Here is a 20090-nt window from a genome sequence, read left to right on the forward strand (position 1 = left end):
GCCAGGAGCTGGGGCTGTGGTGACAAATGGCTGGTCCTAGGTTGAGGCAGGAAGCTTGGTGCCCAGGAATGGGGGAAGGACAGTCCCCACATCACCTTGTCACCCTAACCTGACAACCTGCACAGAACAGAAGGCCAAATGGCATGGCGCTTGGGTAGTAGGGGGAGGGGATGAGAGGGGAGAAGATGCTGCCTGTGCCCCGCCCCCAGCCCCCTCCCTCACATTCCTTGGAGGGGCCAGCTGAACCTAGGAGGGCTTCCTGAAGGTAGAGAGCTGAGAGGAATTAGATAAGCCAGAGGGGAAGTGGCTTCCGTGGGATGGAAGTCCTTGGTTTTCAGCTCATTTGTTTTTAATTTCATCATCTTTACCCGCTTGGGTCATGAGTCCCCAAGGCCGGAGGCAGCTGTTGGAGGTATTTATGGTTGCTGCTTGGGGCGGGGGGCAGGAGGGGGGCGTTGTTGGGGAACCAGTCAGAAACCAGTCCCATACTCAGTTGTGTGATCTGCGGGACCAAGGGGGTGGATGGGTGTGTTCACATGTGTGAGAAGGAGACAGGCACAGACTCAGCTCGCGGGGAAGGAACACCTCTGCCAGGGCCTTGAACCATTCTCAAGAGTCGTCTAAGTGGAGAAGGTGGGAAGGGCATTCGAGCACAGGCCCAACCTGCGTGCCGCGGGGTACAGTCCAGGTCCTCTGGGGCCTGCCATGTCAGCGCCTGAGGCCCGGGTCAGAGCTTTGGGTGCTGTGCTTCTGGGGCTGGGAGTGGGGGCTTTACTGGGGGAGGATGAGGGAGGCCGAGGGTTTGAGGGTGTCACCCTCGATCTTTCTGAGCACCCTGGCTAGGCTCTAGGCTGTTTCTCCTGGGGACCAGGAGCAGGAACAGGAGGGGCGCTTGGGCCTCAACTCACTTTCGATTGGCCCAGATCTCATCCTATTCAATGAGTGTTGCTCAGATTCTCTTCTTTTAAAATTCAGGGCACTTCGCTGTTCTACTGAGGTTTATGAATGTTTAAAAACTGCTTTGCGGTCCCCAAAGTAATTTGACAAGTCTGACAGCTATTGATTAAAAACCCAAAATTATTCAGGCTGCAGGATGACTTGGGGGATTAGATGGAAAGTTTTTTGTTTCTTCACACTCTGCATGCCCCTTGCCCCCCCAGCCCCCCCAAAAGAAAGTAAGATGTGCGGAGGTAAATGTGTTCCCGAATGCTTTTTGAAAATTCCGTTAGGGCTGCAGAACCACACCGGAAATGGCGGGGGTGGGGGGTGGCCAGGACACCGAGGGGACCAGAACCAGTACTCCTCACGTCCCTGGTCTCTTCCCAAGCACCGTGACCCCAAGTCACCTGCAGGCAGCAGTGAGGTATCACTCTGAAGGTACTGTGGCTGTGGTGGCAGTGGGAGGAGTTGTAGTATTTAGTATCCGGTCCCTTATGTTCTTCGAGAGTTGACGTGTCGGGGCTTTTGTGGCGCTCTTGGAAGCAGGTGAGGAACTGTAGCCTAGAGAGGAGGGAGCTTGTTCAGAGCTGTGCAGCAAGTCTGTGGGTTTAAGGGAAAGGGGGGCCCAAGGTCACAGGCAGGTTAAGGGCGGACAGGAGCCCAGGCCCCCCAGGCCAGGTTCCCCGCCCTCCTGTCTCCCTCTCAGTGAGGGCCTGGCCCAGCATCACGTAGGTACCAGGACTGTCCAGCTGAGGGCGATGTGGCCGTTAGGATCCCAGCTCTCACTTCTGGACCCTGTGACCCGCCCAAGCCACTCCACATCCCTAGCCTGTTGCCTCTGGTGTCTTAAAGCTTCCTTCATCAAGTCCTTGGATTTACCGGGGTATGCATGGGAAAGGTCACTCCATGAGCTGGGGCTCTGAGGACCTATTTGAGTGCCGGCTCCCCCGTCTGCTTTTTGTGCGGGGCCATGTTGGGAGAAGGCCATTGTCTTGGCAGGAATACTTGTCACACAGCTGGGCACATAGTAGGTGCTTAAGTGGTTGTTAAGTGCACGTGGCCACAGTGTCGATCATTAAATCGGCATGTCTGGGGCACTTCCTGGGAGCCAGGCCTCGGGCTGCACCGTAGCCATAGCATGTGATGAGCCGTCCCATCCTCCTGTCCTGGTAGTCAGGGTGTGGACCCTCCTTTGCCAGCTCAGCCCTGCAGTATGAGGGGAGGCACGGGCTGCAGGGGTAGGGTGAAGGCTGGAGACCAGGCACCGGCCAGCCCAGGGCTCAGTGTAGCCCTCAGATAGGGTCACACCAGATCTAGTGACTGCTAGGACTGCCCCCCCTTGCCTTGGACTGACAGAATGCTGGGCCGAGAGGGGCCATGCCTCCAGGCTCTGTCATCCCAGGAACGCTTCCCAGGCAGGGCAGGCAGCCTGCCTGCCTGCCTGCCTTTTAAGGACAGGCTCTGTCTCCCCTGGGCCATGGGAGCCACCAGGCAGCTGCATTCTTCTCCCCTCCCCTGGGGCCCCAGCTGGGCCAGAGTGAGCACTGGCCTTCTCAGCAGTGAGTTCCCAGGCCGGAGGGGCAAGGCTGGGCCTGGGGAGAGAGAGCTCTGCTGGATGTTCCCGGTGGGGTGCGGCCCTGTTTGTGTCCCGGGACGCGGTGTCCTCCCCCCTGACTGCGCTCCAGCACCGGGCTCCTTCCGCTGTGGGCAGAGGCTTCCAGCACAGCTCCCTGGACCTCCTGGCATGTTCTGACATGACTCCAGAGTCCACAGGTCCTGCCAGCCCCCAGGTGGGCACCTCCTCCATTGAGACCAACCTTGGCCAGGACTTTTACCCCCTCCAGTCCTGGTTGTGGCCGTGGGCAGTGGCAGGGGACCACACAAGCATGAGTGGGACATTGGGTCGGGGAACGCTGTGCTCAGGAGTCACGGGCCAAGGGGCTAAAGTGGCCCCCTCAGCAGGGTATACTGACCACCCTTTCCTTTCTTTCAGGAAATTAAGAGCTTTTTTTTTTTTTTTGAGGCATCCCAGAGCATTTGGGGAGATGTAATTTGTCCCCATTTTGCAGATGGGGAAGACTTGAGGCATGGAGAAAACGAGGGACTTGAGTGGTCAGAGGAAAGGAACAGAGAATGACCTGAGGGGTCCTTATCACCCCAAATGTCAGCAGCGTCACCCACCCCGGAAGCTTTGGCCTTGCTCACAGCTGCCCCCCTGTTCCTACTGAGGCAAGTGTGTAGAGCAGACAGAAGGACTGGAACTGTCATGAGCGGCTGGCATTTATTTACCCCTGCTTTCTGGAGCCTCTCCCCTGCACTATCTTTTTTTTTTTTTAAGGTTTATTTTTGAGAGAGAGAGAGAGACAGACAGACAGACAGAGTGGGGGATGGGCAGAGAGAGAGGGAGACACAGAATCCCAAGCAGGCTCCAGGCTCTGAGCTGTCAGCACAGGGCCCAGTGTGGGGCTCGAACCCATGAACCGCAAGATCATGACCTGAACCAAAGTCGGACACTTAACCCATTGAGCCCCCCGGGCGCCCCTCCCCTGCACTCCTACTTGATCCTTACAACAGTCCTGTAAGGAATGTATGTCACTCTCCCCACTTACAGATGGGGAAACCGAGGCCTGGAGAGTTGAATGACTTACAAATGATCAAGGCTGAGTGGTTTTTGAGGAATGGCTGGGCACTGGTGACACCAGGCCCTCCTGCCCTCCTCCCTGTTCCCAGCTGTGGGTGGGGAGGGTATATGTGTGTCTGCCCCTGGGCCTTACTCCACTGCCTACCTGTGCACCTGGCCTGTTACCCAGCAGCCGTCTAGCAGCGCAGGCATCCCCTCCGCAGCATGTCTAAAGGGGCTCCCAGCTCCTGCTTGCACACTCCCACAGACAGGGTGCTCACTCCTCCAAAACCAAACCAGCTTGACCCATTTGGGGTCAGCTGTGCCTGAGCTACGATTGGCTTCTCCTGGGCCCGGCTTTGCCCTCTGGTGGGGGCATGCAGGGCAGCTCTCTCTGCCCTTTTGAGATTTGGAAAGAGATTCTGAGCCTCTCATTTTCCAGGCTATACAACCTCTCAGCTCCCCGCGCACCCCCCCTTCCCCCCTCCCATAGTAGCTGAGAACGTCCTCCCTGTGTCAGATAGGGCTTTTTAATTATCGCAAGTTTTTGTTTGTGGGTCTCCTCCCTCCTTGAAATAATGGGGAATTTGCTAAACTTCTGTGTCAGTAACCTTTGAAGAGAAAAAAAGGCTGGAGTTGAAAAACAGCTCGTGGGCTGGCTGGAAGGCTATCAGATAAGGCAGTGGCCCAGGAGCTGGGACAATGTCCTCTTGTTCCTGCTCCCCAGCCCTCACAATGAGCTGCTGTGGGGCCTGGCTGTATCTCTAGCAGGGGCTCCCTCGCCCGTTTCCTGGGCAGGGGCTGCCCCACCCTCGCCAGCCCCCCTGGCTCTTCCTCCCGGACCTGGAATGAGTGGGTCATGGTGAGCAGGTCGGCTGCCCGTGGCCTTTGGCTGCTCGGCAGCCTGGGGGTGACAGAGAAGGGATGGGGGCACCGATCGAGCCAGCCTTAAGACTCTGCCGGACGGGGCTCGAGTCTCACTTGGCTCACTCGAGTCTCACCCACCCTGTCCTTCTGGGGTGCGGTACCTCAGTCCTGGTGGTTGTCCTGACAGCTAGGTGAGGAGACAGGTGGGCAAGTGGTGTGGCACGGGGCTCGGCCACGTGGCCTGGGTGTGAGCCCTTGTCTGCCTCGGGAGACCGGAGTGGCACGGTGGTGGTGGCCGAATGCGGGCTGGGCTTTGACAGCTGAGAAACAAGGATTTCGTCAGGCAGAGGGGCGCAGGGAGAGGTGGTAGGGGCTTCTGGAAACTGTACTGGCGAAGGCCCTGAGGGGGAAGGGGTTCAGGGCAGGGCAGGGACCAGCTGGGGAGGAGAGTCTAGGTCACTTGTCTGGGTGTGGTGTGAGGGGCGTCTCAGGGAGGGCTCAACACCAGCTTGGAGCACTGTGGCTTGATTCTCTTTGGGCTGTGAGGGCACGGCAGAGGGGCCTGTCCGGCGGAAGGCTGCCGCTGTGGTCTAGGTGGAGGCGGCCAGTGGGGAGGCCCTCCCGCACTGCCCCCCGGGCCCTGGCCGAGATAGCTCTCTGGAGCAGAGGAGTCCAGGGCAGGTCTCCCTACCCTGTGTCCTTGGCTGTCTCATCGATGGTCTGGGAACCATGGCACCATCCCCTTGCCAGGAAGTATGAGGATTCCATGCGATGGAGGTAAAGGCCCGAGCAACTGGCCTTGGTTGGGGAGGGGATCCAGGGCTTCTAATCCCCTGGGTCTGTTTAGAGTCTAGAGAATCAGTTGTGTCTAGGACTCAGGGATGTCTCGGAGGGATGGGACAGTGGGGAGGGGGGTGCAGCCATGGAGGGTGCAGTGACCCCTGGCCTTGGGAGACGTGGAGGGAGCCCCCCATACCTGGACAAAGCCAGAGCAGGGGCATTTCTCAGAGGTACTGGGTGAGCAGGCAGCTGCCCTGATGACCAAAGCTGGGTTCATCTTTGTCACCGGGGAGGATTGTCCTTATCCTAGCTGACTCCTCCTCCTTCCCGGAGCTTAGCTGACCTTGGCTGCTGGGATACTGGGACTTTGGTCTGGGAACTCGAGGGCCCTGAGCCTTGGTGCTGAGCCAGACCCCGCCCTATCTACTAGGAGCCCCCTGCCAGGCAGAAAGAGGGTCACGAGAGACCTTCCCAGCATAGCCTGATGACTTTCAGGCTCTGGGACCACGTACAAGGTTGCTGTCTCTGAGGAGTCCGGAAAGGCTTCGTGGAGGAGGGTGCACTGATGCCAAGAGTTGAAGGTCGGCTAGGATGAGGGGACAGCCTATACCTGGAGGCCTGCCTGTGGGAGTCGAGAAGAGCAGCCCAGGGTGAGGTGGAACAGGCAGGTGGGCTCTGGCCAGCGGGGCTGGCATTGAATCCCATGCAGTCCTGACCAGAAACCGCATCTTCTGGACTCCAAGGCCCGAGAGATGGGTCTCCCTGAAAAATCCTCTTTACAGCACCTTTTAAGTGCATGTTCATTACTATTGATTTCTGTTTGAAATAACACCCTCCTCTTCCGGATAAAGAAGTGGCCCCAGGGGGATGAGGTGTGGAGAGGGGCTGCCCTCTCGAGCAGGCTCGTTTCTCCCCTGTAAAGTAGGGGTGAACTCAGTATCTGTCTCTTGGCCTTGTGAGGGTTCATCAAAGGGATATGTGTGATGTTTCCTGTGGGCACAGCCCAGGGGTGCCAGCTCTGCCCTGGTGAGGAGGGCCGGGTGCATGGAGCCCAGTGTAGACATGTGGCATGCCCGGCAGGGTTGTTGTGAGAATGAGCTCGCTCCTGGGCTGCAGACGTGGGAAGGCCTTTGGCTCTGCTTGGTGTGGTGGTTCTGGTCTCCAGGGACCACAGGAGGAGGCCATGCAGTGGGAGTGACAAGAAGGGACCTGATGCAGGGGTTGGGGGACACAGAGACCCTGTGTACAATGGCATCAGGCCCCGGACCCCCCACACCACATGAGGCAGCCGTGGTCAGGGCTCCCAGAGCAACCAGGGCCCCGTCCTAGCAGGGGCTTTGGACACATCAGGTAACTGCTGCTTCCTGAACCCCTTACCTTTCTGGGAAATGAGTAGATGAATATTCCTGGTAAAAAGGACGCCAAAGTGAGCAGCTGAGCGCCCTGTGCAGAGTGAAAAAGCAAGTGCCTGTGGGTGGAGCCCTTCTCTCCTGGGAGTAGAGTGGGAGCGAGGCAGCGGCCAGCACCTGATCACCTCCTTTTCCTGAGCTTCCTGGGTAGGGAGTCCGTGCCTACTTGCTGCCCCCTTAGGGCCTGGGAAGTCTGCGGTACCCTCCACCCTCCCTCCTTGCCTTATTGAACCTTTTGCCCAGCCTGGGAAGGCAGAGGCTGTAGGTAAGCAAGATGCTGGCCTACCAGTGCTGACATGAGGCAAAGGAATGGTGTGGTAAAGGCCTGCTTTGAGTAATTGATGGGGTGGGCTGGTGTGGGGGTATTTGGGGGTCCTGTGGGCCTGGGTCAAGGCTGGTTTCCTGGAGGAGGTGGTTCTTAGGCCGTTTGGTGATCCTCTTGGGTTGAGGAAGTGACCAAGTGACCACTCTCCCTTCCCGAAACCCGGTCATCTTATAGCCACCACCAGGGGCACACTCACCTCTGCCAGGACATTTTACCCACCAGGGTCACAGAAGAACAACTCCCTCTGGACCTCATGTGCCCCTTTCTCTCTCGCCAGGAGCCTTGTGGGGAAGAGAGGAGGAACGGGCGGGCTCCAGGCCGAGCGGGAAGGATACGTGTCTGCATGGGAATCAGGGAGCACAGGCCCACTGGCCCTGCCCCCATCCCACAGGCCAGCAGTTAGAGCTTGGCCCTCTAGACGGTGCAGAAATAGCCTGCCAGACCTTGGAGTAGCTGCCCCGACTCCCCCTCCCAGTCAACTCGGGTGCAAGGGGTTCGGCCTCTGTTCTGGGTCCCCCAGCCTGGAGAAGCCCACAGGAGGTTGGGAGGGTCACAGCTGCCCAGCTACAGTCAGGATGCCTTTACTGTGAGTTTCCCCACAGCCCTCTGTTCAGCCAGGAACCTTCCCAGGGAGGCCTGGGCCCGCTGGGGTGTGATTATGGAACCGGGTGGTAGGGAAGAAAGAGGAGGGCTGTGCAGCCATAGGCTCCAGGATCTGGCTGCTTGGGGTCTGGGCTGGGCCTGCTGGGTTCCTGGGCTGTGAACCCAGAGCCTCGTTGGCTCTCCCTTGGCAGAGCCAGTCTACTGAACCATGCCTCCCTTTCCTCTCCCCAGCCACCTTGTTCAGGCGAGAGGGGGCCCTAGCCCCCTAGGACACCAGCTCCTCCCTCTGTACATCCTGGGTCCCTACTCTGCCTTCCCAGCATCCTTACCTGGCAGGGATTTCCAGGCTGGGCCGGAAAACAGCTCGGTCCCAGCCTGCCAGCTGGGTTTTAAGCCCTGGACAGCAAGCCTAGGGTGCTGTGGTTCCCAGCCCTTCCTAGGCAGGGTGGCTATTCCAGCACCTGGGGCAGGGCATCTCTTGCACTGAGGTATGAAGCCCTATCCTGGGAGGGAGGCCTGGAGTTTGCCTCGCGTGGGGGGCGGCCCGAGGTAGAGTCTTGCAGCTGAGGGGACTACAAGCCCGCCCCCCGCCTAGGTCAGTGCTATGATGGGGGTGAATAGGCCACTGGAGCAGGGCCGGGGGAGCTCTGTTAGCACCCAGAACTGAGTGGGGTGGTGGCCACAGTGCAGGTTTGTGAGGGCTGCCTCCAGAGAGAGAGAGCTGGAGGAGCGGAGGCGGTGTCGCTGGCGTGCCGAAAGGCTCGGGCCTCACCGAGTTCCACACGTGAGTGAGGGTTTGGCTGGGCTCTAACCTGACCTCAGCCTGCCTCACAGCTTCCCTCTGGTCCGGCCACCCTCCTCAAGCTCTCAGGAGTCCTACCTGAATGCGTCAGTTCAGCTTGAGGGACCTGAGCCTTGCCCTGTGCCAGCTTCGTTCTAGGCACGGGGGGGTGGGCGGGGCTGACTGGGCCTCTTGGGTCAGGCTGTGGGGTCCCTGTGGGCTGGGGTCCCAGTTCTGGCTCTGACTCCTCTGCAGTGCCTAGCACAGAACTCCGTCTTAGAGAGGTCTGTTGCCATGGGCACCTCGAGTCTGGGGTGTGGACGGTGGCCTCTTGCAGCCTGTGGGGGCCTCTGGGCAGGATCCGTCCAGCTCATCTCTGAATTCCTGAGCCCCAACATAGCGGGGCTTACCCCAGTGGCTTACCTCCAGTGGTCACGGAGATACGGGCTACCAGGTTTGTGCTCCGCAGGAAGTGTTTGGTGATTCTGCCGGACCTTCCTGGCCTGAGGTAGGGTCTTTGGTGAGACAGGGAGAGAATGATGGCTTGAGCTTGGAGCCGTTGGAGGCCAGGAGCTGAGAGGCAGAGGGTGCTGGGGGAAGGAGGTCTGGGTGGGCCAAGCCCCCCAGGGGTTTGTGCTGTGGACAGGGGTAGGGGCAAGACCTGTCCGGCTTCCATGCCAGGAAGGGCTTAGAAAGCCTGCTGGCCCTCAGGCCACAGCTGTGGGAGGGGGCTTTGGTGGGACACTGCCGTGTGCCGTTGGCTCTGGAAGGGACATTCGCCTCTCGGAAGGACTCTACCAAGCCCTGGTGTGGGTGCCATCTGAGGTACCTCCCATGTGATGTACTGAGGAAACAGGCTCAGAAAGGGGAACAGCAAGTGAGCAGTGGGCCCAGGTCCAAGGCCGGGTCTGTCAGAGTCCGTCCTAGTCTGGGCTCCTCCTGGGCACCAGATGATGTCAACTATCTCTGCTCTTTATGCCTGTGTCGAGCCCACTGAGCCTGGCCTGGGCCCCCAAGCTCCGGGACATGGACCCTGTCTGAGTCTCAGTGTCTCAGGTACTGTGCGGAGACTGTGGTATTCTTTCCCGTTTGAGCCCCAGGTCCTCCTCTGTAAGGTGGGAGCAGCGGATGTCCCCGTGGCTCTCCTGCCCTGAGTGGGACTGGTGGGGGGAGTGGGATGATGTGTGAGAAAGAGCTTTGTTGACAGTGACTTTCTAGACAAATGGGTGACTACTTTGGTCTTGGAGGGAGACCAGGGCCGAGGAGAGGAGGTAGAGAAGGTCGCATGGGTCCCATGGGTCTCCAAGGCCAGGACCTACCCCAGCACTCGGTGCTGACATTTGGCTCCTGAGTGGTGGCCTGATCCTCTGGCATCTGCTCCCTTAGGCTGAGCCACTCTCCCGGAGTCCCGCCGTGGGCAAGAGGGCCTGGCGGGTGTCTGTGACTCCAGCGCTGTAGTCCCCCCTTCCCGGGAGGAGTGACTGCCTCCAGCTGGGAGGTCTGGGCAGGCCCCCCGGGGAAGGGGGAAGGGAGGGGAGCAGCAGGCTGGGCCTGACACAAGAACCGCCCACCCCCAGGTCCCATCTGATGCCCAGGCTGAAGGAGTCTCGCTCCCACGAGTCCCTGCTCAGCCCCAGCAGCGCGGTAGAGGCGCTGGACCTCAGCATGGAGGAGGAGGTGGTCATCAAGCCGGTGCACAGCAGCATCCTGGGCCAGGACTACTGCTTCGAGGTGGGTCCCACTGCAGGAGCAAGGTGGGGTGCTGGTGTTGCTCTGTGGCCTTGGTGAAGGCCAGGCTCTTTGGGGCCAGGCTGGAATCTGCCCAGCGCTTTTGGCTCCTAAGAGACCGGGTGGAGCTGGGAAATGGGGGGCTCTGTTCCCGCTCCGTGGGCTCTTTGTACACGGCCCGGCACTGTCTCCCATGTGCAACGGCATGAGGCCCCAGTGGGTGAAGGGAGTGAAGGCCTGTATAGAATTGCTTAAGCCCCCAGAGCCTGCTCACTCCTCCTCAGAAACCCCTCAAGTGCAATGTGGGGTAGGAGAGAGTACCCCTTTTTTGGGCCTGTCTCCCCTTCTGTATAATGAGAGCCAGAACCTTTCCTCCCCTAGCTTTCTGTGACCCAAGTTTGAGAGCAGGGGGACAGCCACCCAACCTGTGCAGGGCCCCCTCATCGTAGATCGGGAATCTGAGGCCCAGAGTGGGCAGGACGATGTCAGCAGCCACACAAAAGCCTGAGGCCAAACCAAGACCATGGTAGCTAATGTTGCAGGTGTTCCTGGGAGTTCCTAATTGCTTCTCCAATTATTCATATTCTCTTCCCACCTCTGTTTCTGGGAAGCTTCCCACCCCCAACTGTCTTGCATAATTAGGGGAGCTCTCTGGTAGAGGAATGAATTCGCCTGGTGATGGAAATCAGCTACTCAGGGACAACCTCCGGGGCCCCCCTGGCCCCGGGGAAGAGGCGGAGTGCTGCCTGGCGCACCTGCCCCGAGCTCTGGGCCTCTGGGTGCCGTTTCTGGCTCAAGACGCCTGGACCGGCCGGGCTCTGACTTCTTTGCCTGGGACAGGCTGAAGATGGTGCCTGCCCGCTTGTCCACAGCAGGGAGTGCCTGAACAGCTGGGTGAGGAGTCTGGTTTCCCCCACAAAGCCGGGACAGCAGGGAACAGCAGGAACAGAGTGGGAGCAGTTTGGGTCGGGCCCCCCGACCTGGATGGGACTGAAGGAGGAGCAGGAATCTGGGGAGGAGGGTAAGGGTTTCAGACAGGAGGACCCCAGGGCCCAGCACATCTAGACAGTGCAATTTTTATTTCTCCAGTGTTGTCCCCCAAATGTTAAGTTTCTGTGACCAAGTTTAGCCACTTGGCTAAAGAGAACTGTCAGAGGTAGCCGCTAAGGACTGAGGTGATCCTTTGTATCTGTCTCCTCGGTGCCTGTGGCTTTACCTGTAGGGGGGGAGGTCCGAGTTGAGCATTGCCCTCTGACCCGGGCAGGGGGCCCACACCTTCTCTCCCCATCTCTGGGAGAGTGAGGTTGGAGCCAGAAAGATGCTCTCCTGTGGACGGGGACGCTGAGGCAGGGGTGGGGAGTGGGGACCAGGCACCGACTGGCGCAGGGCTCCGCTGTCCTGCTGTTGACTTGCTCTGGGACCTTGGATCACCTGCAAACGTGGTCATTGGGTGAGCTGCCCTGTGGCTGTGGCTCAGACCTGGTGGCCATAGTCCACCCGCCCAGGGCCCAGAGGTCTTCCGTCATACCAGCCTTACTGTGTTCCCTCCCCTGTGACACGGTCCTGCCTGTCTCTCACAGGTGACCACGTCATCAGGAAGCAAGTGTTTCTCCTGCCGATCGGCAGCCGAGCGGGATAAGTGGATGGAGAACCTTCGGCGAGCGGTACACCCCAACAAGGTAAGCCTGTGTCCCCAGTCCCCAAGTAGGGTGGACTGAGGCTGGACCCAGAGTGGACCTAGACGCTGACAGGAGGGGAGAGGCAGGGATCTCCGATGTGGGCTGTGATGGGGGGTGGAGGCAGCGCCCAGGTGAGCAGTAGGTGCTGGGCTCTGAGGGAGGAGCTCCAGTTGGCCAGACTGACTCGAGCCACATGCTAAAGAGGCTGGGCCAGAGAACTGAGCATTGGGCTGTTGGGGACTTGAGTGCTGGCATTCTGCTGCCTGGATGTCCCCCTTTCCCCAGGCTGATTCCCTACGCATCCAGTTCCAGCTTAGACATCTGTCCCCTTCAGGGGAGCACCACTGACCTAGGCAGGTGTGCCCCCAAGCCACCCCCGTCAGGTCCCTGGATCCCCTCCTATAATCATCTGCTTCTGTGGCTGCCTTTGGGGCTGGGCTGAGCCCTGGTCACCATGACCTCACTACGGAAGGGGCCTTAGCAGTGGTCACCTCCTAAGTGACGTTACAGACCAGCAAACTCCAGAAGAGCTGGTGAATGGCACAGTCACCTGCTATGTGCCAGGCATTGTGCAAACCTCTTACTCGATCTGTTACTCTGTTTCATTCCTGTTTCACAGGAAAGGGAACCAAGGCTTGGGTTAAGTCATGTGCCTAAGGTCAGTGGGCTCGTACGAGACAGAGCAGGGATCCAGCCCCTTGTCCGCCAGGCTCCGAGCGGTCCCTGCCTCACCCCTGTCCTGTGTCGGGCTTGGGCCCCTCCTGCGTCTGAACGCTCTCCCTGCCCCCCCAGTGACCGAGGCCCCTTTGTGCACGTGCAGGACAACAGCCGGCGTGTGGAGCACATCCTAAAGCTGTGGGTGATCGAGGCCAAGGACCTGCCGGCCAAGAAGAAGTATCTGTGTGAGCTGTGCCTGGACGACGTGCTCTACGCCCGCACCACGGGCAAGCTCAAGACGGACAATGTCTTCTGGGGTGAGCACTTCGAGTTCCACAACCTGCCCCCTCTGCGCACCGTCACCGTCCACCTGTACCGGGAGACTGACAAGAAGAAGAAGAAGGAGCGCAACAGTTACCTGGGCCTGGTGAGCCTGCCTGCCGCCTCGGTGGCTGGGCGGCAGTTCGTGGAGAAGTGGTACCCGGTGGTGACGCCCAACCCCAAGGGCGGCAAGGGCCCCGGGCCCATGATCCGCATCAAGGCTCGCTACCAGACCGTCACCATCCTGCCCATGGAGATGTACAAGGAGTTTGCCGAGCACATCACCAACCACTACCTGGGGCTCTGTGCAGCCCTCGAGCCCATCCTCAGCGCCAAGACCAAGGAGGAGATGGCATCAGCCCTGGTGCACATCCTGCAGAGCACGGGCAAGGTGAAGGTGCGTGTGTGGGCGCAGGTGGGTCCCCCACGCTGTGTGGCCCCATGCAGAGGCCTGGGATGCGCACTAGGTTATCTGCTGCCCCCCGTGTCCGAGTCCGTGATTTCAGCTCTAACAGAAGCACCCGTCGCAGCCAGGTGGGCTCCCTAAACCCAAGAGTTGTGTCATAGAGTTGCCGGGCGGGGGGGGGGGGGGGGGTTCTTGTTCCTCCTCCTCGTGGTTGGAGCTGATCGCTGACACACATATGGAGCCGATGGGTGGGGTTGTGGCTTACAGTGAGGAAGTGGGTTTTAGGAACCTTCCCGCTGCACCCAAGGGCTGGCGTCTAAGGCTTGAGGGGAGCCAGCCTCTCCCAGACACACGTCCAGTGAGACAGAGTTCAGTTGACATCCCCACAAGTGACCACCTGTCGCAGCCCTCACACGTCAGACACACAGACTCACACACAGAGCGCAGTGTATTGCCTCCACGCAGCAACCAGCCAGCTATGGTGACAGCCATCCCTGGTCCCATGGCCTCCAGAACAGGGATTGTCCCGTAGCCATCTGGGCAAGCCCTCCTGGAGGGCTTCTGCCCACCTCTTTTTATCTTCCAGGCCATGCTTCAGTCCCTCCCACCTAGTTCTGGAGACAGGCTCCTTCAGGAAGGCTCCCCCCGTCCCCTCCTGGTGGGAGTTGCCTTAAGGGGATGCAGTGGAGAAGGACTGGACATTGCAGAAGGCCTTGCATGCTGGCCTGTGTCCTAGGAGAATAAAAGATGAATCTCTTACCTACATTTAAGACAAGAAAGAAGGAACTGGGCCTCTGCCCTCTGGACATGGTGTGGTTTGAGGACCAACTAGCCTGTGATGGAGACGAGGGACCACCGTGTGTCAGGGTCCTGAGCCCTCTCAGTCTCAGGACAGGGGAGACACAGGCTGGGGACCCAGGCACATGACTCCATTAGGGCCCCTTATCCTCTTATCTGTTCCCGGAAGTCTGTGGCCCTCTTCAGGCCTCCAGAGCCCCCCTGCCTGTTGGACTCATGCTGTCCTTCAAGGAAAGGGACTTCCTGACTGTGCTTTCCATAAGGGGAGGGAGGCCTCATTGTCTTCTACCCACCCCCAGCTGCAGACCTGATAGGTTGGACCGGCTCTGGCTATACTGTCCTTAATTTCCTGGTCAGTGTTGGGGGTTGCTGGGAAACTGAGTGAACTGAGGGAGTCCCTGGCCCCCAGAGAGGGAGCAAGGGAGACCTCTTCTGCTGCTGTGTCTATTCCTTCGGTACTTGACCCCCAAGGGCTGGGCTAGCCTGGAAAGCCGACTTCCATCTGCAGTGACCTTTGTTCTCGGGGCTCACGGTGCTTTGTGGAGGGAGTTGGAAGCCAGGCTCCAGCCGCCTCAGTGGGCCTTGGGGGATCAATAGGCAGAAGCATAGAAAGTAACTCATGTGCTAGGGCCATGTGCTTATGAGCCCCTTCTATCTGAACACTTGGGAACCAAAGGGACATTCTTGGTGAGAAGCAGAGCGTCTGACAAGGGCCCCGAAGTCCCAAGGTGAGGTTTGTGTGAGCGGGCATCTCCGCACCTTCCTGCCCGCTCCCCGGGCTCTGCTTTCCTGGGCTGTGTCTTTTCAGAGTCCCTGTCCTTGGGTTCCCAGGCCTTCTCCCCGTCATCCCCACTCCTTTCAATGTGACAAGAGGCAGATCCGGCCCTGATAGCTGGGTGGGCTCAGGCAGGTCACTTTCCTGTTCCATGCCTCGTTGGGTTTTAGCTCTAAAGAGCTCCTACTCATCCCAGCCTGGGCCTGGCACCCACCCCAGGTGTTTAGAAGCCCTGTGGAGCCACCAGGCTCCATGCAGTACTTGCCTCTGCTCTGTGTGTTCAGAGAAAGGGGCTCTCTGGGTTGCCTGTAGGACAGGAAGGGGTCCTCAGGCTGTGTGGTTCCCAGAGAGGCAGTGGCCACTCCCTCCCCCAGCCCCCACCCTTTCTCCATTGGCCAGTAGGTCTCCTGGGCCTAGAACTCAATTCTGTAGTCTAAGGTCCACTTTCAATTTCAGAGGGCCCAAAGTTGTACATAATGGAGTGAGAAATTTCCAGAGCCCCAGAAACCCTGGCCCACACCGGCCTCCTTGCCGCCTCGTCACCTCCCCCCTACCCCGGGTCTCTGATTCCCTGCCTGTCTTCTTTCCCTCCCCCAGGTCACAGGGTTGGCTGAGGGCATGAGGAGGCAGGGGCTCCTGAGAGAGGCAGGTTCACACTGCCCACATCTCTGCAGTCAGGAGGGCGTGCGTGGGCTCAGGCTCCTCCCAGGGTCTTCCCGTGACACTGTGTACAGGACCCACAGGCTCACCAGTTTCACAGCTGCCTTCCAGAAAGTCTGGGACCCATAGCAGTGAGGGGCCGCCTTCCCACCTAAGCTGAGGGCCGTGTTCTCGCCATCTGGGCCCTGGCGCACTGCCTTAGGGCATCTGGACAACTCCCCACTGTGGGGCTGCATAGAACAGGTCTTCTGGGGTGGGAGACCCCCTCAGAGTAACGGGTGGGTAGATAGTGGCAGCTGCTTGTATGACAGAGGGAGGGTGGCCTGTCTGTCCTCTTCGGCGCTGTTGGTGATGGGAAGGGAGACCTGGCCAGGCCTGGTCAGGGCTGAACAGGGTTTGAGTCCAGCAGACCTGACCATGGTGCAGTTGGCTCATGGCTCTGCGTGCTCTTGCCCAGGCCTGCCTTCCCTATTCCTAGACCCAGCTCTCACCAACTATAGGCATCTCCCCTGCACAGGCTGCCTTGTGCGCGCCCCCAGCAGCCCCTCCAGGGTGGGCACCAGCAGCGTGGCAGTGGAGCAGCCTTGAGAAGGAGGCACTTCTGGCTGGGGAGCGGGTCTGGGATCTTAGGGTCCTACTTGCAGGCCTGCTCATGTCCATTCTCCTCACCTCCCGCCTCCCCAGGACTTCCTGACAGACCTGATGATGTCAGAGGTGGACCGCTGTGGGGACAATGAGCACCTTATCTTCCGGGAGAACACGCTGGCCACCAAGGCCATCGAGGAGTACCTCAAGCTGGTGGGCCAGAAGTACCTGCAAGATGCGCTAGGTAGGGGTGGGGCGTGGGGCCGGCAGGTGGGCAGGGCATGGGCTGTGCCTGCCGGGCCCTCACTCCCTCTCCCTGCCCTCCTGGCCCCAGGTGAGTTCATCAAAGCTCTGTACGAGTCGGATGAGAACTGCGAAGTGGACCCGAGCAAGTGCTCGGCCGCCGACCTCCCCGAGCACCAGGGCAACCTCAAGATGTGCTGCGAGCTAGCCTTCTGCAAGATCATCAACTCCTACTGGTCAGTGCCGTCCAGGCCCCCACCCCTGTGTCTCCCTTCCTGCATGCAGGACGCTGGGTGCCGTGCTAGTGTGCGTGTGCTCGGCAAGGCCCTTAGGCTCCGTCTTCCCCGACTTCTAAATGACGGAGCAGAGGTTACGCAGGGAGGGCACAATGACACACCCTGCCTGGCCCAGTGGAGTCTTGATGGGCTGCCGGGCCCCGTCCTGGTCCTTTGTGGGCTCGCTCATGTAAGGGAGCGTCCCAGAACATATGCAGGACACGGCAGTGCATTTCCACGCTTCTTAGCGGGCACCCTCCATGTGCCGGGCACTGTCGTTGATGCTGGAGCTGCAGCACTAGGAGCGAGGCCGACGGCCCTGCTCAGGTACCCACGTGGGGCAGGTGGACAGCTTCAGGTGAGACCCCTCAGCTGTCCACAGGGGTGACACCCTCCTGCACCTACCGTACCTCACTCCTTTCTTTGGCAGGGTCTCCCTCACCCCACACCTCACCTCCACACACTCCCTCCCTTCCTGCTTCAAGGCCTTGTGCCTGCTTCCCTCTGTCACCGCCCGTCATGGTATCAGACGCAGTTGTCTCATTCCTCCCGGCACCCGCTGTCACAGCCCTGATCCCATCAGAGTGGGACTGTGCCTGTGTCCAGATCCATTTCCCGCACGTACCTGGAGCACCCTGGGGGCAGACAGATACCCCCGGCTCAGGGCTGGACCCAGGAAGGCCCGGGAATGGTTTGCTACTCCCAAAAAACAGGCAGAGACAGGCCTGCTAGGTTAGCAGCAGCCTTGGGAAGGGGACAGAGGGAATAGCCAGAGCGCATAGAGTGGATGTCCTTCTACCAGGTCCCTCTGCCCCTGGGCTGCACAAGGTGCTCACCTAGGTCCATCCTGGCCCCTCGGGCTGGGCCAGAAATGACCCCTGGCCTGGGGTAGAGGCACAGCCTTGAACTCTTTGGGAACATACTTCCCATCCTTGGGCTGGGCTGTGCTTTTACCCGGTACCCGCCCAGTTCCCAGGGCAGACTGGGCGTGGGACACAGGGAAACATATCCATAGACAGCCATTTTCCATTTCCTCTTTCTGATATCTGTCCGAGGCCCGGAGGCATCTTTCTGTCCTGGACAAGGCCATCGATAGATGTCATCGCTCAGCACCTGCCCCCTGCCCAGTCCTGTGCCAGGCAATTTGAGGGTCAGGGCTTAAGGTCGTGTCCTGCTCTGCTCCTCTGTCACTGTCTGTAGCATGTTCTTGTTATTTCACTGCAGAGAGCCTGCTGAGCAGGTGCTGGGCTTGTTGGGCAAAAGCCTTCGGAGTTGATCAAGGCGTCTGATGGACTTGAGATGGTCCTATGAATGTGGCAGGGCCGACCTTGTTCTCAGTGTAAGGATGAGGGGACTGAATGAAGTTCAGGGAGGGCCAGGCACTTGCTCAGAGCACCCTGAGTCCGTGGCAGAGCCAGGCATAGAGTCCAAAGAGTGCTGGGGCCTGGACTGCCCCAGGGTGGGAGGCATGTCTGTCAGGGTGAAAAGATAGGAAAACCACGTAAAGATTGGCCAGTGGGGCCTGACTGCAGCAGGCTGCGGGTGCCTGGCAGAGAGAGCCCCCAGTGGGGTACTGGGAACCCTTCCCACCTTCACTGGACCCCCTGGGGAGGTCACTTCCTCCATTTCCCTTCCCACCTAGAAAGCGGGAGCTGTGTTCTCATCCTGTGATTAGCCTGTTGCCATCTTGATCATTTGGAGCTCTTCTGAAAATGTCTCATTCCTATAATATTCAAGCAAAGGGAGTGAGTCTCAGCAGCCAGTGATGGCATCCAAGGGGCAGTGGTCTGTTCCAGTCGTGTTTTCCTCACTCTCCCCGAGATCCTCGTGCCTGGTGTCTGGGACAGAGGGTGGAGCCCCGGGGCAGGCCCAGGAGCTGGCCATTGCCGTCGAATCTCATTGGGACCGAGACCTGGCTCCTGTGTGCCTGCGCCCATCCCCTCTCGGCCCATTTGTAGAGAGCCCACGGCCTTGCCTGGGGTTCCGTGTCCCTGCTCCCTAGGCCAGGCTCTCCCTTTGCCCTCGCTGCCGTGCTGCAGTCCTGTGCTCAGTAGCTCACAGGCCATCACGGTGGAGGCGTTGGAATCCAGGGCTCCATCAGACCCAGCACCAGGTCCCTGCTCTGCACCCTCCTGCCCTAGCCCCCTGCCCGATGACTGGCCCACCTTCCTCTGTCCCTCCAGTGTCTTCCCACGGGAGCTGAAAGAGGTATTTGCCTCATGGCGACAGGAGTGCAGCAGCCGTGGCCGGCCTGACATCAGCGAGCGACTCATCAGCGCCTCCCTGTTTCTGCGCTTCCTCTGCCCTGCCATCATGTCGCCCTCACTCTTCAACCTGCTGCAGGAGTACCCCGATGACCGCACTGCCCGCACCCTCACCCTCATCGCCAAGGTTACCCAGAACCTGGCCAACTTCGCCAAGTGAGTGCCGTGAGCCCGGACGGCCAGGGTCCAGGCGTGGGCATCCGCTGGAGCCCTGGGGACAGGCCGTGGGTGTGTCTGCCCTGGGGTGGGGCCGCACGGCAGGCCCTGCTTCTGTCCCTGTCCTCCTCAGCTCTTCTCCTCCCCTTCTTTCAAAATCAGATCTCCACCTCCCATCCTCCCCCTACAAAAAGTACATGGCATTTGGGTATGTTTCCTTAATTTTCAAAGGTGAGAAAAGGAGATATTTTTTCCTTCTGCTTTTTGAACTAACATTTTTATCATAAGGATTATCCCGTGTACTTAACATTCATAAGCCTCGTTTTGCGATGAATGACTAACATGCCTTCAAGGGAGAATGGCCCATATTTCCTTAACCCGTCCTGCGTGGTTGGGCTCTCAGGTTGTTTCAGACTGTCCTTGTTTGATGCTGTGAAGAATGTCTTTGCTTATAAGGCGCTTCAGTGTTCTTGACTGTACCCTAGAGCGAGTGGGTGGAAACGGAAGGGCTCATTCACAGTGTGGACAGAGCCGTGCTGCAAGCCTTCTCTGTGCTGGGCTCTGAGTCACATCTGGTTCCAGCCTCCTGGACCCACATTTGATCAGGGAGAGAGGGCAGGAAGCAGCAGAGCAGTGATAGAGACACAGGCCTCCTAGGAGGGCCCCAGCCCTGTCCTCCTAGGAGATGCACCCCCTGCTGTGTGTCAGGACCGGGAAGGTGGGGAGGCAGTCACCTGCTCACGGAGAGGCAGCAGGAACAGAGGTGGGGCAGGCCCCGGGAGGCCCGTGTGCTGGCTTGATGAGGCACCGTGGCATTCCCGAGTCATTACATGGCAGGCCCGGAGAAGAGGGGTGCGAGACCCAAGAGGACAGCGGGATCTTGAAGTTCAGGTGGGAAAGTGGGTCCCCCACAGGGAGGATGGCCCTCGTCCGTTCTGGGTCCTGAACTGGTCAGCCTGACAGCATGGGGAATGGGGGCTGGAGAGAGCACAGCAGGCAGCAGAGAGACAGGGCAGAGGGCACAGCTGTGGTTCCCTCCCACAGAAGAAACCGCCGTGGAAGTATTGGGGGGTGGGGAGCAGCTAAGGTCGGGGGTGATTGGAAGGTAAAGTCAGCAGGCCTAGCCGGGTGGGGAGGAAGAGGGAGAAGCTGGCCACCCCCAGGCTTCTGGCTGAGCTCTCTGGGGGACAGCGGTGTCCCTACTTAGGTAGGAAGCCCA

At 59.5% G+C, this 20090-nt stretch overlaps 1 protein-coding gene across 11 annotated transcripts in view; it reads left to right on the forward strand.

Annotated features, from left to right (window-relative positions):
• Positions 1 to 20090, forward strand: part of DAB2IP (DAB2 interacting protein) — a 188371-nt gene that overhangs the window by 150955 nt on the left and 17326 nt on the right. For all 11 annotated transcript variants that reach the window (XM_078436529.2, XM_078436527.2, XM_078436532.2 and 8 more), the window contains 6 exons: positions 9902 to 10055; positions 11633 to 11731; positions 12552 to 13106; positions 16033 to 16177; positions 16268 to 16412; positions 18635 to 18871. In XM_078436529.2, the coding sequence (XP_078292655.1) occupies positions 9902 to 10055; positions 11633 to 11731; positions 12552 to 13106; positions 16033 to 16177; positions 16268 to 16412; positions 18635 to 18871 (1335 nt within the window). The remainder of the gene's footprint in view (positions 1 to 9901; positions 10056 to 11632; positions 11732 to 12551; positions 13107 to 16032; positions 16178 to 16267; positions 16413 to 18634; positions 18872 to 20090) is intronic.

Source organism: Panthera onca, chromosome D4, assembly GCF_046562875.1.
Source record: "Panthera onca isolate mPanOnc1 chromosome D4, mPanOnc1 haplotype 2, whole genome shotgun sequence".
Taxonomy (NCBI): Eukaryota; Metazoa; Chordata; class Mammalia; order Carnivora; family Felidae; genus Panthera; species Panthera onca.